The sequence below is a fragment of the Lutjanus erythropterus genome, chromosome 3, assembly GCF_056507025.1.
Source record: "Lutjanus erythropterus isolate fLutEry1 chromosome 3, fLutEry1.hap2, whole genome shotgun sequence".
Lineage (NCBI taxonomy): Eukaryota > Metazoa > Chordata > Actinopteri > Lutjaniformes > Lutjanidae > Lutjanus > Lutjanus erythropterus.
Genome location: NC_139319.1, coordinates 1,062,513 through 1,089,491, shown reverse-complemented (window position 1 = coordinate 1,089,491; position 26,979 = coordinate 1,062,513). Strand labels below are relative to the sequence as shown.

Below are 26,979 nucleotides of genomic sequence, written 5' to 3'. Positions count from 1 at the left end.
TTCAAACAGCAGGCGTCAGTGACAGGGACAAAACAAGGAGGGGACTGGAGTTCACAGCAAATAAATAAATAAATAAATAAATAAATAAATAAATAAATAAATAAATAAAGTGCAGCCTGAACCCAACCTGAGCCTGTGAAATATGTGAGGAATAAGTAAAGTCCGAACTCGTTCAGGCACAGATCTCAAGCTAAACATTAAGAGATGAGACAAGTTTTAAAAATAATCCTAAAAACATGATAATTATAGTAGAAACAGATCAGTAAAATCAGTAAGAAAAGACCAGAAGCAAACAGCACAACAACAACAACAACAACAACAACAACAGCAGCAGCACAAGCAACATTAACAACAACCAACAAATGGAAGCAAAGACAGACATGAAAGGAAAAATAAATAAAATAAAAATTTAAGAACAACTTTGCCCAAACAGACGATGTGTCAGGAAGTAACTGACTCTGAAACAGAAGAAGTCATGATGAAGCAAGAAATGAGACAAACAGATTTGAGATTTTTGGGATCTTTGAGTCACAGCTGCTGAGGATCCACAGCCTCAGCACACAGGGGGAATTAACTGCCATTAAGAATTTAACCAATTAAAAATGTATTTATTGATATTTAATCAATAATCATGGGCACCAATTAAACAGACTAAAAATAAGGGGAAAACATGTTTTGTATCTTATAAATTATTGATGATTAATCGATTTGTGTTGTTGTTGTTTTTTGATGGTTAATGTAGTTGTGTTCACTCTGTAGCAGGTTGTTGATGTGAAGTCACTTCCTGCAGTTAGAATTTCCTCTTCCTCCCGCGGCGGCGGCGGCGGCGGCGGCTGTATCGACCACAGATGATCAATACTGATCAGTAATATCGATCCGCGGGGAGTGGCCGACAGGCTGCAGTGTGGAGGATTTTCGGAGAGGAGGAATTCTCAGGTAAGAAAACAGACCGCGCGCGCGCGTGTGTGTGTGTGTGTGTGTGTGTGTGTGCGTGTGACAAAGTGAAAGTAAAGCCGCTCCGCTCCTCAGCGGTACATCAACGGATCAAATGTGTGCATGTGGGGCTGCAGCTAATAACTGCTTTCATCCTTGATCAATCTGTCGATCATTTTATGGATTAATTGATCAGTCATTCCTGTCGCAATCTTGTGAATTTCAAAGTAGGGTCGAACATGTGGAGCGCGCGGACATCTCCGTGCTGCACGCTTCAATTATTTCCTGTAATGATGATTATCATTAGTTTTTATTCCGATACAGTTACTAATTACTAGCTAGTTAAAATGTAGTTAGTAACATAATCAAAGTATCACTATATTAAAGTAATGTAACTTGATTACTTTCTGTTACTTTTGCATTCTCAGTATAAAATATGGTGAAGTTGTTTAGCCTAATTGTTTTGAGTTCCAACTAACGATTATTTTTATCATTAGTTGATCAGTTTTTTTTAGTCCATAAAATATCAGAAAATCGAAAATATTAATCCTGATTTTGAAAATTGGAAGAAAAAAAAAGTCCAAACGTGAAAGCAGGTGGAGCCATAATTCAGTCATTTCACTAAGAAAAAAAACAGCATTGCACAATCAAACAGGTGGACTCACTTCAAAGTTCAATCCACTCAGGTAAAAATCCGTTACGGTTTAACCACAAGCCCAACTGCACAGTCCAGTCCAGTCCAATCCAGTTCAGAATGCCAATACAAGACACAGCCTATAAAATCTCCTCCGGGTTTTACCGCGAATCCTCCCAAATCCCTCAAACCCAAATCTGGAAATCACAAACAGAAATACCAGCGTCTCTGGTCGCAGTTCGACAGTGTAACTACGTACAGAAAAAACACCGGGAACTCACGGTACCGTGGATCAGTCAGTCACAAGGCGGTCAGGTCGCCAGCGTCGGCCAACACCGGCAACTCCCGGAAAAACTCGGAAAATGGGAAATCCACAACCCAACAGTTTGTTCCTCCTCCTGACACCAACTCCAGAGGTCTGAACCTGATACCAAAGTACAGCTGATGGTTCTGTCTGGTCCTGGTTCTGGTTCTGTTCTGTTCTGTCCTCCACACACACCGGCGGCTCGCAAACACAATGGCAGGGTTTTTTCCCCGGAAGTTGGGTTCAGACTGCGCGGTTGATTTGGAGCGTTGTGATTGGATTGTTGGATGATTGTGGGCGGTGACAGGTGACACTCTAAAACCCTGACAGGTGGGCGGTGATGCAATTCTGACGTCAGTGTCTGCAGCAGGCGTGTTCGAGATGAGCGAGGCCTGCGCAGAATCGATCACCGGCGATCGCCGCACAATGCATGCCGGTTAGATTTGAGTCCCACCTGATTCCGACTTGCTCTGACGTCATGCACTCGTGGGCAACGATCAAGGTGCCAGGTGCTGAAGGTGCTCTCATCTGATCGATGAGCTGACAGGTTCTGATTGGAAATTAGTTTTGACAACAAACAACACGTGTTGTTTCTCTGTGATGTAACTGTTGTATTTAACGCTGGATATGAAGTTTAAATCTGTTAACAAGCAGATGTTTAGTGTCTGATAATAATAACAATACTACTACTAATAATAATAATAAAATGTTATATATATGACTTAGAAAACCAAGTTACAAAGTGCTTTATAAGGCAGATAAGAGAAGCGAGCTGATCAGTAGTATTGATCTGCAGAAGAGCACGAAGACCAGACATCAGCAAAAAATGAAAAAAATGTTTTGTATTTTGAGAAAAAAGTTTTGAGAATAAAGTTGAGTTGCCAAGGATAAAGTGGAAATGTCAAGAATAAAGTCAAAGAAATGCTGAGAACAAAGTCAAAAGGTCAAGAATAAAGTTGAATTTTCAGTATTAGTCACAGCCATCAGAAAAAATAAATTAGGGAAGGAAAGTTTATTTTTCTTTGTTTGTTGGATTTAAAGAATAAAACTGAGATGTCAGTGATGATCAGCTGTTTATGACTGTCAGTTGTCTGTTGATGTAAAGATCAGCTTGTTTTCCTGAAAATAAAAGCCCACTGCTCTGAAAATACACACTGGGTTGGAGTTCAGTCTCACTGCTGCCAAACTCCATTAACATTTTGGTCAATTTAACTGTTATCAACATCTTCTCCTTCTCAAAGATTACTGATGATTAATTATGGCTCATAAACAGACACTCACTGCTTTGGCAAACATTTGGCATTAAATTGAACTCTAATTAACATGAAACATTAAAAAAATTAACAAAGAGAACTCTGACCAAGTCTGTTAAATCATCTGTATAATCTGTTCACTCTGCCTTCCTGCAGACTCATGGCAACAGCAGACACAAAGCTGGGAGGGTCTAAGGAATCCAGTTTGCAGTCTGAGGAGTCTGTGAGGTCTGAGGAGTCCAGGATGAGGTCGACGGGCCCCATGGGCTCCTGGGAGTCGGAGCTGACCTCCATCCAGCACTCGCTGAAGTTTGTGTTGACGCTGAAGGAGGAGTTTGTTTGTCCCGTCTGTAAGGGGGTCGTGCTCAACCCTCAGCAGAACTCCTGTGGACACATCTACTGCTTCCACTGTCTCCAAGAACTGCTGTAAGAGCCAGTCCACCTTAAAATATGCTCACTCTGACACAGTCCACCTTAAAATATACTTGAACTGACACAGACCACCTTAAATAATAATATAATAATAATAATAATAATGTTTATTCATACAGCGTTTTTCTAAACTCACTACACTTAAACCAAATCAGTCCATCTTAAAACACACTCAATCACAGTCCACCTTAAATATATATATATTATATAATACTCCTCCTCCTACTACTACTACCAATAATAATAATAATAATAACCTCTATAGACATTATTATTATTATTATGCTTCTCTAAATCCAGTACACTTAAATTGATAGTCCACCTTAAAATACACTCAGTCTGACATATTCCACCTTAAAAAAACATTCAAATAATCCACCTTAAAACACACTCACACAGTCCAATCTAAAACACCTTCACAGAGACATAGACTTCCTTAAAAACAGTCACACTGACCACCTTAAAACACACTGACACAGACTCACACAGACAGACAGAGAGATGACTGTCTTTTTACTATACTTGCAACAAACTAACTCGTTTTTTATGAGAAAAGAAACAACGTGTTGAATTTGATCCCAAATTTACAAGAAGGCATGATGATCAAGAATCTGTCGTTTATAAAGTTTAAAAAGTTTATAAAGTTTCCTGTAACTCAATAATAAAAAAATTAGATTTTTTAAAAGGGATTCTGGGGACTTTCTCCGCAGGCAGCAAAGAAGTAGCCTGTACAGAAAGATTTTTTACAAGGAAAGAAACAACTCCATGTGTTGAAATTAATGCCGCATTCACAAGAGGGCACAAAAGATCAGGAATTTGTCATTTATAAAGTTTATAAAGTTAATAAAGTTTCTCCTCATTCAAGAACTTACAGAATAACATGATTTTTCAAGGGAGTCTGGTGATACATACTGTGGTTACAAGTTGAACAGTGAAATCAGTTCACAAACACCTGCAGCGAGCCAAAACATTCGCATCACTGTGAACCAAACAGAAATCAGACAGCTGTTTTTCCTGTGGACTTACAGGACGTCAGCTGAGTAGATGGACACACTCTGCTGGACGCTCAGTCTGTGGTTTGTTGGCGTGGACACCAGTCTGCTTTGTGTTTCAGGGAGAGTTCTTCACCGTCCAGCCCTGTGTGTCCAGTGGACGGAGCAGTGATCACACCTGCTGAGGTCAGAAACAAACCTTCACCTGCACATTCTCTCTCTCTCACACACACACACACACACACACACACACACACACACACACACACACACACACACCAAGTATACAGATAAACAGTAGGTGGTGCTAAATCTGCAGTTTGTGCCTTTAAAGGGAAAATTCACCACTTTTCATTTGGATGTCCAATCATGCACCAGGATGTTGTCCACGCCCGTGTTGCCGTGTATCACCAGCTGAGTTTTTAGCTGTTAGACCCGTTCACAGAAATATTGGCCAGCCCTGAAATCTGATTGGCCGCCCTAGGTCCCACTCCATTACCCTAACTATTACATGGCTTTGTTAAATACTCGATTCTGATTGGTCAATTGCAGCATTCTAAGGTCTTTCATTTGTTTATAATAGACTGTTGCGAGCAAATATTTGACTTATTTTATTTCTTTATCTAAAAAGTAACTAATTCAGTCAGGCAGCAATTGATAATAAAAGTAATGTGATTACAGTTTCCAGACAAGGGTTCTATTTTATTAATAAATTAAGTTCAGAAAACAATTAAAAAGATGCTAATCATGACTTCTTTCCCTGCAGGTTTTCCAGGACAACTGCTGCAAACGAGAAATCTCCAATTTAGAAGTGTATTGCACAAACTCCCCAGCATGCACCTCTGTCGTCACATTACACCATCTGCAGGTAAAAACCGAACCAGCAGTTCGGTCTGACAGCTCAGGTGTGATGTCGCAATCGCAACAATTAACACAAATTCAACCTTTTATACACAGTATATTTATATTTTTGTACTTTTTCATGGATAAAGCAAATAATGCAACATTTAATAATCATCAGTTCCCTGTGCACAGAGATTCTGCTTCTGTGTGTCGGACCCCACAGATGCACTTCTTCTTCTACAAATAAAGAAAATAGTCTTTATTCTGTTTGATAAGGTTACAGTGCAGTTTTATTCTCCCTGGAACAAGGTGCCTTTGATTTGGTTTTGTAAAATTAACCTGATGAAGGTCATTGTACCAAAACATTGATAATAAATATTGGATCCATATTCTCATCTATAGATAAATCTAAACCCATCAATCCACCTGATAAACACATTGAATCACAGCTGTGAGTCTTGAAGCAGACAGAAACTTCTGTGAGCCTCTCTTCATCCTGTGCAGGAGCACCTGAGTTCGTGTCAGTATGAGCAGCTGCAGTGCTCCAATCCAGGCTGCAGGGAGGTGCTACAGAGGAGACACCTGCAGGAGCACCTGACCAACACCTGTCCTCACCGCACGGAGCCCTGCCCACACTGCCAGCAGCCGCACAGACTCAGCCTCATCCAGGTAAAGTTGTGAGTTTCCAGACGGGTTTAAAAGGGTTCTGACGGTCCTGATGATCCAGTAGAGCTGTGACCATAAACACATTACTGCCACACCGCGGTCACATGGTGTCTGGTTGGGCTCATTACTGTCATCATCACAAACTTTATTTTGAAGGGTCAATCTCATGTTGAGCTCAGCGCATTGAACTGTTAATACACAAAAGGCTTTGCTGTCACACACAAGTCAGGCACACAGCTTCTGATTGGTCGTCACACTCAACCCAAGGCATCTTGGGATTGCTGGTGGGCGGCTAACAACATGCTAATGTTACAGGTACTGAGCTGCAGCACTCATAAACACTCTTCCAACAATCACCAACTCTGGTTTGGGTGAAATAAGTCTTTAATTCAGTGCATGAGGATTTCAAAGACTCTGACTCTGCAGGCTGTTTTCCTCTCAGTCCTCTGCCAGCTCAGTGCACTCGGCGCTGGCTGAGTGGGTGTGTCCTGCACTGCTGTCACTCTGCAGACCGTTACATTAGCAAAATGAAATGACAAATATTGGCCCAAAACTGTTGAAATGAGTGTGTACTGATAGTAAATTAAAAAATAAATGTATATTTCAACAATAATGCATGGTCTTCACTAAATCCCATGATGCAGCTGGACTTAACTTACAGCACACCTTTTGAGAACCACTGCTTTATATGTTCATTCTGCCCGTGGAACAACAGGCCGCTCTGCTCAGGACCACGTCTCACAGAAAGTGCTTTTTCTGTTGTGAAAGAAAGTTTTCTGTGTAGTTTCATATTTTCTGAAGACTCTGTGATTTAGTTGAGTTTCTGATGGACAGTTAGCTTTACTTGTCACTACTGTAGCTAGCTGCTTACAGGTGCTAATGTTAGCACAGTTAGCCATGCAGCTGACTTTGCCTGACCTGAGCTCCCAGTAAAGAACTGGAGCGCCCACTCTGGGCAGAGTTAGCTAATAGGATGGCTATCTGCATGGATGACTGAGCTAACATGCTAACTGAAGCTACTTTAGCCGCTAACCAGCAGTTTGTAGCCAGTATAGTCAGATAACTGATGTTTATGAACTGTGAATCATGGAAAGATATTCTAGAGTGCAAAAATGAGCAGAACTGGAATCATTCAGCTGTCGGTGTGTTGAGAGGTGGAATCTGGATGATGTGTGTGTTTTTGTGTGTGTGTGGTGTTCTGTAGGATCATGTGCAAAGCTTCTGTCCAGGGGTGGAGTTGGACTGTCCCAATGGCTGCTCCCAGAAGGTTCCCAGACACGAGGTGAGCTCATTTACACCATAAACCTGCAGATACAGCCGTGAGCCGACTGCGGACGCCAAGTTTCTGCGCCAAAGACAGCCAGACCAGTATGGCCGGGATAATCCTGACCTCAGTGGACACCTGTTGCACCTGTGATTCACGTATTTGGATGTTAGAAAGTCCTAACTGACCAATTATTCCACAAAGTCGCCTAGTATTGCAGATGCAGCTGTTTGAATCTGTCTCTTCTTGTCCAGCTGACAGAGCACAGAGAGTCGTGTCCTGAGGTCCACATCGACTGTTCTTATAAGAGGTTCGGCTGCTCCGTGCAGGTGAGTGATGAGACAAAAATGGTGAGACAGATTGAGCTCTTCAGTGTTCATTACCTGATTACACTCGTCTTGTCCTGCAGGATAAGAGACGGAAAGTTAAGCTGCATGAAGACGCTGCTGTCAACCATCACATGCTGCTGGTTCTGAGGAGCAACACTCACCTGGAACAACAGGTACATCCAATAAACTCTGTCCAGTGAGGTCCTTGATTTGCAGACATGTTGACCTCAGACTGTTGTCTCCTCCACCAGGTGGAGGTTCTCCAGGAGGAGGCGCTGTTGAGGCAGCAGGAGCTCCAGACGGACAATTTAGTGCTCGCTGGTTTGCAGAAGGACGTTAGACCACTGCTGCAACAGAACCGCAGCCATGAACACATTGTGTCTACAGCTCAGGTGAATTAACCTGTTCTTAAACACACCAGAGTGGTAGCTGATTGTCAAAAGATCAGTGTTCTGGGTTGGTAAAGCGTTTCAAGTAGCAAAATGATGAGAAAATAAGGAGATACTGGCAGAGAGCTGCAGATACAGACACCACCACACAATTCTACAGGATCATAAGTGAAAGGGATTACAAAAGTAACTCAGCTAACCGCTAACTGCTGTGAGCAAGAAAACCACCTCAGCACTGCAGCCTGTTTCCCGTTGATCTCTGGGACTGTTTTGGTCCAGCTGTGTTCACTGGGAACTCTCAGTCCAGGAGGAGTAATCTGATAGGAACGTTCTCCTTCCTACATCCATGGACGGCTTTAGCTGCATGGCGAGAGGAGTGACGCACATTCAGCCCTATTGGCTACTGTAAAGGTCAATCAAGTACATCAATCAAGTCAATCAAGTACATAAGGATTAAGCACTCTGCTGCTCATTTCAGTGAAACTTTAAATTTATCTAAACTAATGAAACTAAAATAGCATTATTAAACCATCTTCCCTCTGTCTGTCTGTCCATGTGGTCAGAGGACTCTGATCAGGCAAGAGGACGCCCTGTCCGCCATCCAGCTGGAGGTTCAGCAGGTGTCTCGGGCACTCGGTCCTGGTCTGGATGAGCTGGAGCAGCTCAGGAAGTCTCTGGATGCTGTGATCCAGGAAGTGTCGGCAACCGAGGCCCTCAAAGAACACCTGGGTAACAAAACCTGAAAATCTGTCTTTTCTGAAAATACCTGTTCGTTTTAAAGGAGCAGGTTACCTGGTTTCCTGTCGCAAGAAGATGCAGTTTGCAGTCCTGTCTGAGATTTGGATCAACTCAGTGAATGCTGTTGGTATTTTCAGGAACTTTGGAGGAGAATCTGAAGCACCACTCGGGTCTCCTGGAGCTCCACGCCGCTCAGCTCAGTCGCAACAAGCAGCACCTTCAGGAGCTCGAGGCCACGTCCTACGACGGCAAGCTGATCTGGAAGATTGAGGACTTCAGGAAGAGGAGGGAAGCTGAGGCCAGAGGTCAGCCGCCTTGTCTGAGCAGCGTGCCGTTCCACACCGGACGCTGCGGCTACAAAATGGCCGCCAAGATGTACCTGAACGGGGACGGCGAGGGAAGAGGGACTCACCTGTCCCTTTATGTTGTCCTGATGCCAGGTGATTTCGACGCTCTGCTGCCGTGGCCTTTCAGACAGTCCGTGACTCTGTCTGTTCTGGATCAAAGTGGTGCCGGGAACCACCGGAGTCTCAGCTTCAAACCCGACCTGACATCCATAAGCTTCCAACGACCCGCTGCTGAGTCCGCCAGCAACGTCGCCGTTGGATTTTCATGCTTCATTCCCCTCAACAAGCTGGAGACGCTGCAGAAGGCCACTTATGTCAGCGATGACACGCTGTTTGTCAAAGTGAAGGTGGACATGTCAGGTTTAGAACAGCTGTAAGATTTTGTCCTCAGAGTGGATTTTATTTGTTCTTACTTTGTCGCTGTCTGGTGGTCATCTCAGGAAGGACGACAAGACAACACAGACTGATTTTCCTTTTGACCGTGACTGAATTTTTCCAGAAAAACTTTATCAAAATATAAAAAAAAAAAAAATCTACACACTGTAACTTCAAAGGAATAGTTTTGGCAAATTTGTTTAGTTTCTGTCTTTCTGAGAGTCAGATGCTCAGGTTGATTCCCCTCTCATGTCATATTTAACAAAATGCTGAACTTTTATTTTAAGCTTTAGGATCATCTCAGGGATCGTTCGATCAGGTTCAGGGTTGTGTATGAGCGTGTTAAAAGAGCACACGTTCATGAGCGTATTCATGTTTTTGGTGAAAGGAGAACAAAAGTGTCTTTGATCATATAGCATGAAGTGTATAAACTACACTGCAGAGTAGAGTCTCTGTTTCAGTGAGAAACAAACAGATTGATCCGTTCGTCTTCCTCTTAATCTCCGTTATGGATTTTTCAGACAGGGAGCAACTGACGCACCTTGTATTTAATTTTCATTGAGAGGCGAGCGGGCAAGGAGCGAGTCGGTCATGCTCATCTCATGCACATACCCGCTGCACTGCGCTGTGGACGGGAGGCTGACCCTCTTTTAAATAGTTATTGGGACATAAACAAGAGGGCTTTTGTGTGGCAGAGTATCGGAGCAAGGCTGGATATGTCAGGTATGTGTAGCATACCATACAGCTACTGGTGCTACAGTATTGTCTCCCAGACTGTCTGATGTTCTGCTGCTAATAATTATAGATATAAGTTATCCTGTCCATTCAAATAAGCACAAAAGACATTTTATCACGCATCATTTAGCATGACATCATTCTGTCCTTTGTTGGAGGAGGATCTATTTAAAATTACACTTTGAATGACAATGAAAGAAATGAAGATGAAGTAGTTTAATTTTTAATTTAAGTGTCAACTCGTACAACACTGATCAGTTTGTCTGTAGATTAGTTTGTAGTTTAGATTATTGTAGTTTGTCTGTCATTATCAGCACTGGGTATTTTCTCACATTAATAATCAAGTTGTTGCCTTTGGAGAAATTTGCACCAAAAAAACAATTTGTTTTTTAAAGAAAATGAGATGATGGAGTTGATCACAAGAAAAACCACATGAGCTGAAATACAGGAAGTTATTTCTGCATGTTAATGTGGCAGCGTCGTGTACTACTGAAAACAGGTTTAACTCACGGGTTTAATTCATTTTCTACACAGAGCTGGAGATTTGCTGCGCAGCGCGTCAGATGAACTCCATCGTACTTAGTGTATATTTACAAGTGTCTGTTATTGTGTTGTTGCCACAGTGACGATGAATCGTCCCTGATATGTTCATCAGGTCGAGACAGAGGAAGGAGGTGCTTCCCTAACAAAGACAACAAGGTACTCAATGTTTCTGTGATCTCAGGGTTTAATCAAGGAACTGAACAGGAAGAAATAAAGTCTTTTAATAAATAAAGTGTTTCCTCAGTTCTGTCTTCAGGTTCTGAATTACACAGCAGTTGTTGGGGTGTTGCAACCCCAAAGTTTGGGCTACAGGATGAGGTGGGGAGCAATAATTAAAAAGTTACCCGGGGAAAACTTTCACAGGACTGTGGTTGCTGAACAGCCCACCGGCCCTGTTCTGCTGCAGACTAAATCTGCTGCCAATCACTGCAGCTGCAAGGAGGAGGAGGGGCAGAACCAGGGAACAGGAAAGCTCAGAAATCAACACACACACTGTGACACGGGAGAGGTCTATTTTCTGGTGTGCTGCTAAAACATGTCACATGTATGCACATACATAAAAGTGCACTACTGATTTCAGAGTTACTGCGAAAAACATTCTACTGTTACTGTTACACAGAGGCCAGATAACAACAATGTAAGGCCACTGTTTCAAAATGAAAGAACACATTTGTTTACTAAGAAATAAAATCTGCAGGGGGACACAAGCAACATGTTTCTGCTTCTCTTACGCCTTTCATTAATCATAACATCATCATCTGAGTTTTGTGAATATAAACTAATGTCAAGAGTTCTTTAATCAAAGTCACAGTTTAGACTCAGACTCATAAAAAATCGAAATTGGCCAAGAAAATTGAAATTGGTGCATCTCTGGTATTGAGTATTGATACCCAGGTCAAGTCCCCAGGTGCTGCACAGCAGCTGCACACTGTTCCCAGTGCAAGGAAGGGTTAAATGCAGAGAGGGAATCTGGCTGTGTAATCGTACTTTGTATGGTTGTATATGTCACAATAAAGTAGACCTTTAAATCCAAGCTGAAATAGACTGTAGTTCTTCCTTCACACCAACAACATCACTGTACTGTGCAACTGATGGCAGCTGTTGTTGGAAGAGCTTTCTCAGTGAATATATCACAAACATCCACATAAAACATGGTGAATTTTCCCTTTAATGTAAACGTGGTCCAGTTCAGTCTCTGCCAGAGTCACTCTGGTGTTGTTCACGGTTTGATCACTCCGTCACGGTCAGCGTCTGCAGTTTGTAACGACGGTCCTTCTGTAGGTCAGACAGCAGCTCCGGGCCGCGTCCTCTCGGGTCGGTCCGGCTCAGCTCCAGCTCTCTGATCTGTGACGAGCTCGACCTCAGAGCCGAGGCCAGATACCCACAGCTGCTCTCTGTGCACCCTGACAACCTGGCAGAGAAAACGCTGTTATACCTTTGCAAAGGAGAACGTTCTCATACCTGAACAACAGAACGAGTCGTCTGCCAGTGGCCCTCAAAACAACATATATGACTCGGTTTGTTCCAATAAGATTTTTTCCTTCCGGTTACAGATTCCATTATCTGAACTCTGAGATTTTTTTTAATGCACTGGTGTCAGATCAGTGCTCGGTCGCAGCTGATACACAGAGTTCAGTCTACTGTGTAAGACTCCATTCAGAAATGTTTATAATTGGTACCAATGCACAGAGAGAATATTGAAGCATTATTGAAGAAACACTGAGTAAACTTGTGAGTCTGACTCTACAGACGTCTGCAGGTCCACAAGTCTGAGGTAAAAACCTGAGTGTCATCCTGGACTCTGGGCTGAATTTTAAATCACATATCAACAAAGTCACTAAAGTTGCTTTTTACCATCAAAGAAATAGAGTCAGACCGTACCTCACATGATAACCTCTATGAACCACTGACTACATGATCTAAAATTTAAAACTAGATAAATTTCATTTATGAATTTACAGAACTGGTGCTCAGAGAAGAAAGAATGATGCAAAATAGTTTTAGTTTTGATGTAAAAAACTCACCTCAGTATCTCCAGTCTACACTGGGAGTTCCTCAGCCAATCAGAAAGCAGCTTCACCCCCTGATCCGTGAGGTTGTTGTAGCTCAGGTCGAGCTCTCTGAGAGCAGAGGAGCGGCTCAGGGCAGAGGTCAAAGACTGGCAGCAGGATGCTGTTAACATGCAGCATTTCAGGCTGGAAAGAGACATTTAAACACAGTTTTCAATGCAGCTGTTACCTTAGCAGCTGCTAACTCAGCTGTGTGCAGATGTAGTAAAATGTCTTTACTTCTATTTAGTTAAAAATGCTAAACAAGGGACTTCAAGTGGAAAATTTTGGTCTGAATATGGTCACACATACCTGAAAACTACCTCTGCACACCTGAATGTGTTTTGCAAAGCAACAATACTCACTTCAGTGTCTCCAGTTTACAAAGTGGCTCTGCCAAGAACTCAGAAAGCTTTTGGACACCACTGTCTCGGAGTTCGTTCCTTGACAGATCCAGGACTCTCAGGTGGGCGGGATTTGTCTTGAGACTGGAAGCAAGCGCAATGCAGCCACTCTCTGAGAACCGACAGCCGGCAAGTCTGTCGGGGAAAACATTTTTTTTAGGTGGTAAGATGCAGCGGCAGCTCCAGACCCTGACCTCTGACCCAGAGGCTGAGCTTTTCAAACATATAGATCAGGGATGGACAAGGATCAGGACATTTGTTGACCTGCAAACTGCCCTGATCCGATGACTCCTCATCTGTAAAAGGAAATAATACAGAAATGGACCACAACACATGAGATTCATTGTTTTTAAAATCAGCTTCTACAAGGAACATAATTTGCTGGTTTTGGAAGCTCCTGTGAACAAAAGTGTGTCCACTGCCATAACCACTAACTATGGAATCATTTGCTTCCTTTTAACTTCCTAACATACAACAACTACCATTCCAACCCAGTGGCTAAGATGACTACACAGAAACAGCCAATCTTCTCTCCGATAGTCTCGTTTGCTTATGCAGGTTTGTTTTTAATCTGCATCATTGTACACAGATCAATGCAACAGCATGACAGACTGTAAACTTTACAAACCGAGTCTCTAAATCACCACAAACCACAAAACTAACAGTGATAGAACCAGAGCGCAGCTGACACGTTGTCGGACACTTCACCAGAGCGCACCGCGGAGCGCAGGACAGCTGACGCTTGTTTTTGTCTCTGACAGGCTCAGACTGTTCTTGTTAGTGTCTGACAACATTATGAAATGTTGACTCAATACACTACTTACTTTTTTTAAAAAGTAAGATGTTTTATTTAACCAGTAGCTCTCATCATACTAACCAGACTCCCTTTGAAAAACTTTAAGTGTTTGTGTGTTCAGCTCTCAGTAGTTTTGTAGCTTCTAACTGAATTTCTGTGGTTTGAAATTTAGTTTTTCTCCTGCATTGCTGTTTGTACTTTCAGATATTTGTTTTTTGTTTTTACTGTTTCACACTTACTTTCAGCTTATAGGATATATAACACAAGACATTTATTGTGAAGAATTAACTGTAGTTAACAGCTCAAGACAAGTGTATATCAGCCAAACCATTAAGGGGTTAATGGAGATGTAAATCCCTGCTCTGCTGGTCTGATGCATCGAGTTAAACCAAGCCAACACATGCGTATAGAAGAGGGGCAAAAGAGTTTCAGTAGTTTCCAACAGAGATGACAAGCCTTCAAAAAGCACTGTGCTGAAAAAGGGGCAAAAAGTTGTGTCCTGCCCGGTGTCAGGTTTCCATCACTGTTGATTGGAGCCAGAGCTGAAGAATACCCAAGACTTCTGCAGACTCATTTGACCCAGGAGTGAAAGCTGATTGTACCCTTTCCCACTAAAGACAAAAGCCAGATGTTAGTGGGTTTTTGGTCCAATGTAAAAGGACCTTAAGGGTTGGGTTCAGGAATTATGCAAACCGTTTGTTAGACCACCTGACTAAATTCAGTCAACGTCAGCAGTTTTCCTACCCTTCTAAAAACAACATGGGAAAGGCCTTGCCTGTTCTTCTGGAGTCAAGTAAAAGTTTGATACATGGTTTTACAGGGACTCCTCCCACACCCAGGTTTTACAACCTTGGCCAAAGCTGCAGCCCCCTTGTGCTCAGGTCTGGTTGGTTATCTGATTGGTTACCTGAGGTCCAGGTGGTATTAAATATATACATATTCAATGACATGTGTCTGGTGTTTCATCACAAAGCAGACCTTTAACTTTAAATATGAGGACTTTCTCACCTCAGTGTATCCACTTTGCAGTTTGGATCCTTCAGCAGAGCAGTGATTTTCGTTGCTACATCGTCACCCAGGGGGTTCCCTCCCAGATCCAATTCCCTCAGTGAAGAGGGGTTGAAAGCCAGAGCTGAAGCCAGAGCAGCAGCACTCTCTTGTTGTAGTTTTGTATTAAAAAGGCTTTACAAAAAAAAAAAAGAAAAATTGAAAGTTTTTTCAGTCTTTATCAGTCCCAAAGGTTGCTTAGTTTTGTAGGTTTCCTTCTATTGTTTATTGTCTGTAATCTGTCTAATCCATCATTCTGATTAACAGCACATAGGTTGAAAACACTGTGTGTCCATTTACCCATGGGGCAGAACAGCGTCAGTGTTGTTTATGTGCGTAATCTTAGTCTGCACTCTCTCACAGCAGTAGGTTTTATTGCATGCAGACTGCTAGATAATCAACTGTACTACCCAACTGGGCTGCCTATGAATGTCTATGGGGAATGCTGTGGCAGGATATACATTCATACTGCACAGCAATATTCTGTTCAAACTGATCATATACCAAAAACTAATTAATGCTGATACTGAATGCTAATAGATAATTACAGTACATGGTGTGAATTATTTTGATATAGTTATGTGTAGCCTATACTGTGCTCTAAGCAGACAAGATGACATGCAGAAGATGATAGAACACTCATTAGAACCATAAGAAACTTGTGACCAGAAACTGGAGACTTGACTTGGACTTGAAAAAAAAAAGACTTATGAGCATCTCTGATGTGTGTGTGTGAGTTTGAGCCTAAGAAAGAGAGAGAGACATGCAAGTGTGCATACAAACACACTGTTGCATTGTGTGTACATGGATTTGTAATATGCACAGACACATGCATGTATGTGTGTGATGGTGGGACATTGCTGCCCCTGGTGGCCCTATGTTCTAAAAAACTATGCAAAAATGCCCTTGGATACCCCTTTTGTCGATAAAATGTGATGTAGTGCTCCCCAAAGTGCCATTTCAGTGGACAAGAGAATGAGAGATTTCTCAACACACAACTCCAAGAATTCAAGAATTTCACCATCTACAATCAATAATATAATTAAAAGAGTCTGGAAACTGAAATCTAGCAATAAACACATCTACAAATATAAGTTAAGACTTTGTCATGTAAAGAGCCACTAAACCATGGAAGTTGTTGGGGGTAAAGAGAAAAAGGAGCAGCCAGATTGTTAGCAGCACTAACTTCAATAAACAGCATCTGGTATGGCTGTCACTGCTATGAAGGCATCATTAACACTGAAAGGCACATACAGGTTTTAGAGCTACATATGCTGCCATACAGACGAGGTCTTTTTCAGAGTCATCCCTGTTTAATTCAGTGAGACAGTGCAGCCATCAAAATTGAGAAGAGTGTAAACTTTATATGAACAAAAACACTAAAGCAGTTTGAACATTAAATATCTTGTTTTGACACTGTATTCAGTTGAATAGAGGTTGAAAACAATCTGCAAAACACTGGATTCTGTTTTCATTTACATTTTACACAGCTTCCCAACTTTTCTGGAATCGGTGCTTGTATATTTAGTGAATTTTAGTTTACAGACTGATGAGTCTCACCTTTACCAAAGCTTACCATAATCTCTCCAGCTTGCAGTCAGGATGCTTCAGAAAGTCACAGAATTGACTGAGTGCTTGTGATCCGAGACAGTTCCTGCTCAGATCCAGGGTTTTCAGGTGAGACGGGTTCAAGCTGAGAGCTGTGGTCCCTGTGATGCCACACTCAGATAACCTGCAGACAGGACAGACACCTGGCTCTGAACTCCATTGTACACAAGAAACTTAGGGGCAGAGTGTTATGAAAAATCCTGATCTCTTTTCCTTTCCGTCAGAACATGAACCCTTGAGTCTTTGTAATGATCACATGATCTTTCCTCAAGTGCTGTCTTCAGGACAGACTTTGTATTTTAGCTCTACTTACTCTAAGAACAGATAAATCATGTGCTGTTAACATTTTACCTCAGTGTTTCCAAAGAGCATCTGCTGAGAACTTCTGAAAGTAGCTCCAGTCCTTCATCTTGAAATTTATTCTTGCTGAGGTCCAGCTCTTTCAGGTGGGAGGGGTTTGAAGCCAGACCACTGGCCAAAGTGTTACATCCTTCTTTAGTAATGCCACATTCCTCCAAACTGTACAAAAAGAAACAAAAATAGTGTTATGGTTTAAAGACCACGTGACAAATTTCATCTGAACATTACACCCTGGATTTGATTTCTGTACTGGATACACAGAAATTAAACTGATCTTGATCTTAAACCTATGACTCTGATTAAGACTGAGAACAGGTGAATTTTGAAGAAACATCAGATCTGTTTAAAATTAGTTTAAAATGAAACTTTGCATGTTCACCACTAGATACACCACATTCTCATTCCAATGCAGGTTTGTTGCCTGTCAGCATCTCAGATACACAACAAAACTACTTGCGTGGCTTTAGGGAAAGATATCAAATATGTGCATTATGTTACATAGGTCACACGCTTAAAGTTATGTAAAATTTTAAAAAGTCAGTGTTGAGGACTGGAACCTCAGCCCACTGGTTGAAAGTTTAGGATATTCTGACCTGATTCTCTGGAGTTTACAGTTGGGACTTTTTAGACCATCAGAGAGCAGCTTCACTCCAGAGAGTCCAGGGTCCAGCAGTTTATTTTTGCCCAGGTCTAACTCCACCAGACCAGAAGACTTCATGCTGAGAACTGATGAAATATACTTGCAACTTCTGTGAGTGAGGTTACAGTCCCTTAGCCTAAAGTGAAAAACAAAATGATTGTTAACATTTTAACATGACTTAAACACAACCTGAGAGCTTCAGAGCACTTGGGTTTCTCAAGGCCAAATACTTACAAAGCTGTCTTTGATACTTTGAGCACAGGCAGCAGCCTCTCCAGAACTCCATCCGATCTGTCGTATTTCTTCAGGTCAAACACATTCAGTTCATCTTTGGAAACAAGCAGTAGAAAGGCCAGAGCTGACCAGTGTGCAGGTGAGATTTTACTAACGTCTCCTTCCTCTAACATCTTCTGGACTTGCTCTACCAGAGACTGGTCATCTAACTCATTTAAACAGTGGAACAGATTGATGCTCTTGTCGGTGTAGGACAGTTTCTTGATCTTCTCATGGATGTAAGTGATGGTCTCCTGTTTGCTCTGTGGACGTCTTCCTTTAAATCCAAATCCGTCCTGAAGCAGCTTCTGATTTTTATCCTGTGACAGACCGAGAAGGAAGCGCAGGAATAAGTCCCATTGTCCATCATTGCTGCTCAAAGCCATATCCACCGCGTTCTTGTGGAGGAGAATGATGGGAATTTCTCCTTTCTCTGATGCCACTTTCACACTCGTCTGGCTGGGGAGCAGATTTTCTCCGTTGTCTATGAAGGTCTCTAAGACATACAGCGCAGCAAGAAACTCCTGAACACTTAAATGTATGAAAGAGTAACTCTCTTGTTTGTGAAGACCATGTACTTTTTTAATGATCTGTGTACAAACTCCTGAATAAACTGCTGCTTGTTTCACATCAATCTGACATTTTTTCAAGTCATCTTCGTAGAAGATTATGTTGCCCTTCTGTAGCTGTTCAAATGCCAGCTTTCCCAATTTCATGATCAGAGCTTTGTCTGTTTCACCTTCCAGATAATCCTTCTCATGTTTCCGTCTTATCTGGATGATCAGGAAATGCGTGTACATTTCAGTCACAGTTCTGGGCAATTCACCTTTGTGAGTTTCTGTTAGGAGACTCTGGAGAACCGTGGCTGAAATCCAGCAGAAGACTGGGATGTGGCACATGATGTACAGACTTCTCAGTGGCTTTGACTGAAGATGATCAAAGATCTTCCGAGCCACATCTTTGTCACAAATTTTCTTTTGAAAATACTCCTCCTTGTGGTCATCATTGAACCCTCGTACCTCAGTCACCCTGTTGATGAACTCAGAGGGGATCTTAGTGGCAGCAGCTGGTCTACTTGTGACCCAGACCGAGGCTTTGTGCAGCAGTTTCCCTGAGATTAAGTTTGTCAGAAGGACGTCTAATGTTGTAGTCGTTGTAACGCTGCGGCACATCTCATTTCTCTTAAAGTCTAAAGGCAGTTTGCTTTCATCCAGGCCATCGAAAATGAACAAAACACTTGAACTGTTGTAGTCTGAGGTTTTTAAATCCTTCACTTCTACAAAATAATAACCTATTAACTCCTCAAGAGTCCATCTTTTATCTTTTATTAAATTCAAGTCTCTGAATGTGAATGGAAATATGAACTGAATAGTTTGGTTGGCTCCTCCTACTGCCCAGTCGTGAGTGAATTTCTGCACAGCGACAGTCTTCCCGATGCCAGCGATTCCTTTGGTCAGAACTCTCTGGGGAGGATTTTCTTCGTTTGATAAAGGTTTGAAAATGTTATTGAGAACAATTTTTTTCTCTTCACTCAAACACCGTCGACATTCTAATTCAATCACTTCATGTTCACGATTAACGTCCCCACTGCCTCCCTCTGTGATGTAAAGCTCTGTATAGATCTTGTTTAAAGGAGTCGATGATCCATCCTTTGTTCCTTGAATCAGATTCTTTGTTGTATTTTCAAGGAAAGATCTGAGTTCAGCTTGGCACCTTCGGATGTTTCCTGAAAGATGAATACAATCAGTTACATGTATGTTATTTATTTATTTATTTAGGTTTTTTTTGGCCTATCCAAACCCAAACCACACCAGGTCCAGACCTGAGTGTGTCTTGGTGTTGGTTAACGTCCAGATTTACTTGGATGCATTGGTGGTCTGTTAAATATGTGCAGAATTTGTCAATGAACCCAACAGGACTTCAAAGTGACTAAAATGAATAAATAAATTCTACTCCTTTTAAATCAGATCAAAATCAGGTCATCATTTTTCAGAAAGCAAAACATCATGTGAGGTACGAGATGGGCAGATGACAGGGTGAACTATTTTGTCATTTGGTTTAAAAAATGTTTCAGATATGACAGATTTTAATGTCAAACCACACAGTGGACTACAAAGGATAACCGTCTACACACTGCTGAGGTCCAATTAAACATTTTAATTCTTTTTTTTTTTTTTTTTTTTACAACATTTTTATTAAAAGAAACATTTCAATGTACAAGTTCTTCCTCAGGCAAACAACAAAGAGAACAACAAGCAGGAATAAACTGTAATCACTATCACTATCCCTCAAGATCATCAGAAGAACCTAGAAATATTGCAATAGAAAACAAGTCATTAAATTGTTATAAGGCCTATATTCTGACAGCAGTCAGTGCTGTGATCAGTGGTTATGATAATGAACTGTATCTGTACTGGTATAATAAATTATAATGTAAATTAATTCAATCAGTTCTATACATTCATGTTGTTCATTTCTGCTGTTGCCTCCACTAATTGTTGTAACTTGTATCTGACACGTATGTGATGCTGTAAAACATCAAGTTTTGGACCCTGTCAACAAAAATAATTAACCCACAACTCATCACACGATAATTCAGAGACAGCAACCAATAGTAGAAGTGCATTACTGTGTTTGCCAGCTATTAGCTATTAGCTTCTGAATATTCCATTATTAGGACCTTATATGACATTTATGTTTGGGGTTGTCTTTAAAGAGAATGTCTTTAAAGAGAATTAAAATATCAATTTCCAGCCAAGTGTGCAGACTTTTCTCCTTTGTACCCAGCAGTGATATTTTCTTTTTTTATTTTTTGGATGTGTGCATACATGCTCTTTATTTTTAAACAGCACACTACCTTCAGTTTGGGGAGGAACAGTATTAATGTCTGCCGTCCTGTCAGGAGGCTGGACTGAAACACAAACACACAACATCTCTTGAGAAATGCATAATAATTAAATACATTCAGGTGGTTATATTTTAAACATGTACATAATTAAACAGAAATAAGGTATTTGTTTAATGTAAAAACGGTGAAACATTTACCATATGTGTTGGTGACACTGACAGTTAGATCCCCTTTTACATGAACATCCGTAAACTGAGGCGTGCTGACGACACTTCCATCCTGAGCAATGATTCCTGCTCCCCTCTGAGTTTCAGCTGATTGAGAACAGAGAAAATAATCAGGAACCAAGAACCACAACTCACTTTCCTTTTGTCAACACCTGAACTATGAAATAAGAGGGTCAGAGGTTCTGTTTTCTTCAAGTCTGAAAGACCTGAAAGATCAAGAACAAATAAATCTCACAGGACTGACATACACAATTACATTTAAACAATATTTGTTGGAATTTTCTTGTTCTGCAGAACCATGAAGGTAAAAAAAGGTACTTTACACACTTTACAATAAGGTACACAAAGTTTTGAGCAGTTACCAGAGAACTAATGAGAAACAAATGAGGAACTAACTAGCATGTGCATGTATCCACACACACACACACACACACACACACACACAGCAGCAGCTCAGTCCATAAGGACTTGGCTTTGAAACCAGAGGGTGGCCGCTTCATGTGCAGCACAGACCAGTCACTGCGGACTGTCAGCTGGAGAGGGTCCAGTTCATCTCCTGGGCACTGCTGAGGTGAGCCTGAGAAAGACCCCAAACCCTGAACTGCTGGGTGTGTGTGACTATATGTATGTAGACTAGCATCTCCAGTGCAAGTCTATAGGTCCTGTTTGTGTGCACATAAAAATACTTCTACTTTGTAGAAAAAAATATTGGCCTAATGGAAACATTGGAAACGTTGGCTAGCTATTAGGAAATCATCTTAAGATGAAACGATACCTTCCAAGTATGATGCAATCCAACACTTAAACACAGAAGTGATGAATAAAAATGTGTCTGTCATTGTTTATTAAAGAACCGCTGTATGTGTCATGCAGTGCTTTCGACTGTGATCTGTATCTGCTGCTTCAGACACACAGAGGAAATAGCGGTTTGTGCAGCTGAACAGGAAAACTCAAACAACAGAGAGGAAACCTGCTGCTGACTCAGAGTTCGACTCTGTTCACTCCTGTGCTCACACAGTGTTTGTTAGAGCTGTGACTGACTGAGGAGGCTGCATGTTAGAGACGTCATTATTTGTATCTGTATCACCAGCAGAAGTTTCACGAATCTAAAGATTGTGTGAGAAACTCTGCAATAAAGATATGTGAGTATTAAACACATCCTTCAGTTTGTGCTTTCCCAAATAATGTATTTGGATTTGATTACATCACAACCGCCTGTAAGGCTGGGAATATACTTGCTTTTGCACATACATCCCTACACATCCCGACGCTTCATGGCTGCCTCGTGTATCCTGCGTCCATTTGGAGTGATGGCTGTGGGCATCCTCAGAAATGAATGCTACGCGTACACGAACATAAACACATGGTTAAACAGCAAGTATATCTCTGGCCTAAGAACCAGTGACCCTTCTCTAAGCCCCACCCTCCTTAGTTACTGTTGCTGTGCCAGCCAAGTCTTCCACTTTCAAGAGAAAGTCTTGTTAGATGGTATCAGTCCTGAGTCCTTCCTCTCTACAACAGCGGCACACTGAACATCAAAACTGGGAGTAATTATTGAAACACGAGGCTGTAGGACAGCCCTCGGACACAAGATGAGCTTAACATTATACTTTGGCAATAACTGGTGAGGACAAGTCCTCCACTGTCAGTTGATCAACTGTTTAGATTGTGACTGAAATAAAGAAGACACGGATCGATATGAAAATAACTTCAAAGAAAAAAACGACTTGCCACAGCAGAGTGATTAATGACAAGTCGGAAGTCGAGGGGAAATTTCCATCATGGAGACAGAGTACGTGAGGATGATCACCTGGACAGAGACTTTATAAATCTGCATGTGTGGATGTACAGCCAACACACCTGACAGCAGGTAATAATGCATCATTAAATTAATTATGAGAGGCTTTATGCGTAAATTTACAATTGTATAATAATTTGAAATGTAGTCAAACAGGATAATGGCGACATAATTATGATGAAGAGTGATTTCTTTTTCAAACTCAAAATGACTTTATATTGATGAAATATAGAGTCAATAATGAAAAAACTTTGGTTTGGATACCAGCAGACCAGCACACGGCTCTATGACAGGTCAGGACCTCGTAAATTGTGATCGTATCTGAGAGAATATGAGAATGTGACAAGTTCTCCTAAATCACTTGTACAGACCATGTGAGAACAAATCTGTTTATACAAGTGGTTCTTGCATGAGGCCAACTGAGAGGATGGTTCAACTAAGATAAGACTTTATTAATCCCTGGAGGGAAATTCAGGTGTCATAGAAGCAACAGCAATAAGAGTGAATCACAGGTCAATCAAAGAGAGAAGAAGTACAAGAATAACATAATAAATAGAATAGAATAACTAATAATACAAACAGGACTATAAATAATCAATGTTAAAACTGTAAATGTGCAACTGCAGAAGACATCCAAAAGTATGTAACAGACCAAAAGTATGTAACAGACCAAAAGTATGTAACAGACCAAAAGTATGTAACAGACCAAAAGTATGTAACAGTCCAGGAGCTGAACATGTGTGAGTGTTGATCCTGTTCGCTCTGCATCAAAGTGAGTGAGTGTGTTTTTAACCCTCCCAGCTGAACAGGTTGGGTCACGTCAGCTGTGTCACGGTTACTAATTATAGTCTGAACCACGGTTGACTTTGTACTTTAGACAGAACTGAACATGTCACAGTTAGAACAACACAAACCAAAGAAGTTACTCTCACTGTGACGGTTTCTCTTGATGTTATGAGGAAAAGTGCATGAACAGCAAATCAGTGATGCTGAAAGTATAAAGCAAGAAAACATCTTACCACCGTGTGACGCTGCTGAAGCCACAGCCGGGCCAGTCGACCCTCTGTTTCCCATTGTGCATTCTCTCACCAACTCCTCTACAAGTAAAGAAAGAGTGAATATAAATACAAGAAAGTTAGAAAGTGAAACAGAAAGTTATTTCATGTCACATGTAACTGAGTCCAGTTAATATAAATGAGAGGAAAAAGAGGAGAAATAAACATCAAACCTCAGAAGCCGCTTCCTTGTCTTTTGTCTGAACTGCTCCCAAAGTTTGTCTTTGACGACGAGAGACAACAGGAAGTGACTCTGCTTTGTGTTCACACCCATTTTATTCATCAGGCAGTTCGAGGCGTTTGTGTTTCTTTTCTATCCAGTTTGACAGAAAACAGAGAACTTTTTTCTTCTTTTTAATTCTAAAAACCTACAACAATACATCTGAAAACACACAATGACAACTACTGTGTCCATCATCAACAAGATCTGAGGAAGGTTTCTCACTGGGATTTCAGAGAAGCATGGTCATTAAAGGACATGTTCACAATTTTTCAAGACTGTCTTAAAACAACAGTCAGGTGCCCGTACTGATTCTGAAACAGTTTTTCTTGCTCGTTGCATCAAATAATTGATTTTTTGGTACATAACCATGTAACGAGCAGGAAAATGTAATTATAATTTAAGACCCCTCCATGTCCTGCATCATCCTGTCAGGAGTTATTTCACAGTAATGACCTGCTCATTATCCCGCACTTATAAAGTCATTGAATTAATAATGCAGCATGTTAGATATCATTTTTGGTATCCTACTATTATTATGGACAGATAATCAATTTGATCATAATTTATTTGTTAAATAACACTTTTTGAACAACCTCTGACTTTGTTATAAGTTGTTGGTGTTTTTACGTTTTGAGGCTTGACAGCAGATTATATTGAACATGTGGTCATTGCTAAACCACCAGTGAACACGTGGAATATGATGTGAGCGACATCTGCTGGTGAAATGGATATAGTGCAGCTACAGGAGGCCGACACAAAGGGGTGTTTCGTTTGTCTTTCCACCAAACTGTTGTCTTCTCTCAGAAAATGTTTCCAAAAAGCTGCGACTTCATGTTCTGCAATGTTGAGTCACCTGAGAGGGAAAGGAGGGGTGAAAGGAAAGGATCTAGAGAAGGAAAGGAACAAAAAATGGTGTGGCTTTAAAGGAGGTGTGAGGAAACAAAGGAGGGTTTGGGAAGGAAAAGATGTGGGTGACAAACAACTTGGGGTCTATGGAAAAGAAGGAAAGGTGAAGGCTGTGAAAGAAAGAAAGGGAAGTAAACAGGGTAGAAAAGGAGAAATGAACATGACATAAGAGTTATGTTCAGGTGAGGGGAACACACCTTTGGTCACCTGCTTCAGGACTTGATGCACCTTTTTAAACAGGATCACAGCCTTTGTTTGTAAGTACTGTTCAACCAGAACTCAGTGGCCTGTGTTGAGAGAACTGCTGTCAGTAACAGGACTGACACACTGATCAAACTGGAGACAGATTTAGAGGACAGAACCAGGTGGACAGTTCAAATCATACAGGTGTCATCACCTATTTAGTGTCTTAATGAAAAAAAATAGTTTTAGAAACAATGGGCCTCATTCACCAAACCGATAAGAAGACATTACTTATTAAAACCCACTAACACAGTTTTCATGAAGATTCATGGTATTCATTGATGTTTTCTTATGTGGGATTTTGTTGTTTGTTTTGACCTTCACAGCAAGAAGGTCCTGAGTTCAAATCCCGCCGGGGCAGGGCCTTTCTGTGCGGAGTTTGCATGTTCTGTGTGGGTTCTCTCCAGGTTCTCCAGCTTCCTCCCACAGTCCAAAGACATGCATGCTTGGTTGATTGGTGACTCTAAGGCTTAGTTCACACGGCCGTGGAATGCGACCCAAATCTGATCTTTTTGCCTACAGGCCCAGGTCCGATTTTTTCATGACCGTGTGAACAGCTCAGGTCACATTAAATCTGATTTTTTAAAATCCAACCTGGGTCGCTTTCAGAGGTGGTACTATATCAGATACGTGTCTGATATTTTGCAATGCGCCCGCCGTCTGAACAGTCATGTCGCGTTTAATGCGACTTTTACGTCACTCTAGAGCGACTGAGTGACAATCATCACAATTGTGCGCCGGCTGTTGCTAAAAAAATGAATATAGTATAGAAAATAGTATTTAAAATAGTGTAAATAGCTGATGTTCTTCTTTTCCACTCCCTTCAGAAATAATTACACTAAAATGTTAAGAGTTTTCCCAATTCGTTGGCTGTGATAGTAGATTTCGAACAGAGTGACGTAAGGGGGTGCATTTCAAGGCACAACACTGTAAACAGCGCGCTGCGCGTGACGTCCTGACATCTTTGTTATTGTTCTTCTGCGCATGCAGGTCTGTTCTGGACCGTGGTCACATTTAAAAAGTAACGTGAACTGCCAAACAAAAAAATCGGATCTGTGTAAAAAAATCGCAATTGAGCATTAAGACCTGCCGTGTGAACTAAGCCTAAATTGCCTGTAGGTGTGAGTGTGAGTGGTCGTCTGTCTCTATGTCACGGCCCTGCGATGAACTGGCGACTTGTCCAGGGTGAACCCCGCCTCTCGCAAAGTCAGCTGGGATAGGCGACCCTTTACTTGGTCATTACATTTCTTGACTTCAGACACATAGTGGGCACCATTCATTAACATGAATAGATCGTTAATTAAAATACAAGTTGCCACATAAAGTTGCCATCTGATTGATGAAACGTGCTCACCAGCCAAGATTGTTCTAACCACCATGCATATGTTAGTGAATCAGAATCTTTTTAAACTGACAGGCTCATACCTGCTGCCTGCAATCTGCATACTGACACGCCCCCTTTTTTTCTAGATTTTTTCTACGTAGGGAGCAGTGAAGTCATAGTAACAGGCAGAACCAGGTGTTGCTACAGTGTTTGGGGGAAGGTGGGTATACGTGTCTACATCTCAACCGCTGTGAAACAATCAGGAAATAATCTCCATAATATTGAATGCCGCCTCCTCCCATTCAGTCTGTACCACACAGCTGCACTGCACATGACCAAGGAGGACAGAAAACACACTTTTGTGACTAATGATAATAACAGTACTGCAATAACTTCTCTCAG

The 26,979-nt window shown here is 41.4% G+C and overlaps 2 protein-coding genes across 3 annotated transcripts; one reads left to right on the top strand and one right to left on the bottom strand.

The window, feature by feature from the left end:
* Window positions 1-776: 776 nt before the first annotated feature.
* traf5 (Tnf receptor-associated factor 5) lies at window positions 777-10,282 on the top strand. The gene is made up of 11 exons (XM_084714593.1): window positions 777-936; window positions 3,281-3,550; window positions 4,671-4,734; window positions 5,315-5,416; window positions 5,896-6,060; window positions 7,262-7,339; window positions 7,576-7,650; window positions 7,731-7,823; window positions 7,902-8,042; window positions 8,603-8,768; window positions 8,915-10,282. Exons 2-11 carry the CDS (start codon window positions 3,285-3,287, stop codon window positions 9,499-9,501), a joined length of 1,737 nt encoding a protein of 578 aa, XP_084570719.1. The 5' UTR covers window positions 777-936; window positions 3,281-3,284; the 3' UTR covers window positions 9,502-10,282.
* Window positions 10,283-11,188: 906 nt separating this feature from the next.
* LOC146329327 (NACHT, LRR and PYD domains-containing protein 12-like) lies at window positions 11,189-24,125 on the bottom strand. 2 transcript variants are annotated; one of them, XM_084714558.1, is made up of 12 exons: window positions 24,055-24,125; window positions 23,846-23,923; window positions 20,999-21,115; window positions 20,811-20,864; window positions 17,915-19,679; window positions 17,634-17,816; window positions 17,032-17,199; window positions 16,649-16,804; window positions 15,034-15,207; window positions 13,191-13,364; window positions 12,802-12,972; window positions 11,189-12,188 (listed from the first exon to the last, which is right to left on the bottom strand). In XM_084714558.1, exons 2-12 carry the CDS (start codon window positions 23,898-23,900, stop codon window positions 12,008-12,010), a joined length of 3,198 nt encoding a protein of 1,065 aa, XP_084570684.1. In that variant the 5' UTR covers window positions 23,901-23,923; window positions 24,055-24,125; the 3' UTR covers window positions 11,189-12,007. The 2 variants fall into 2 exon arrangements, with proteins under 2 accessions (XP_084570684.1, XP_084570685.1); XM_084714559.1 differs by lacking the exons at window positions 11,189-12,188; window positions 12,802-12,972 and having other exon boundaries at window positions 13,224-13,525.
* Between the last annotated feature and the right edge of the window lie 2,854 nt (window positions 24,126-26,979).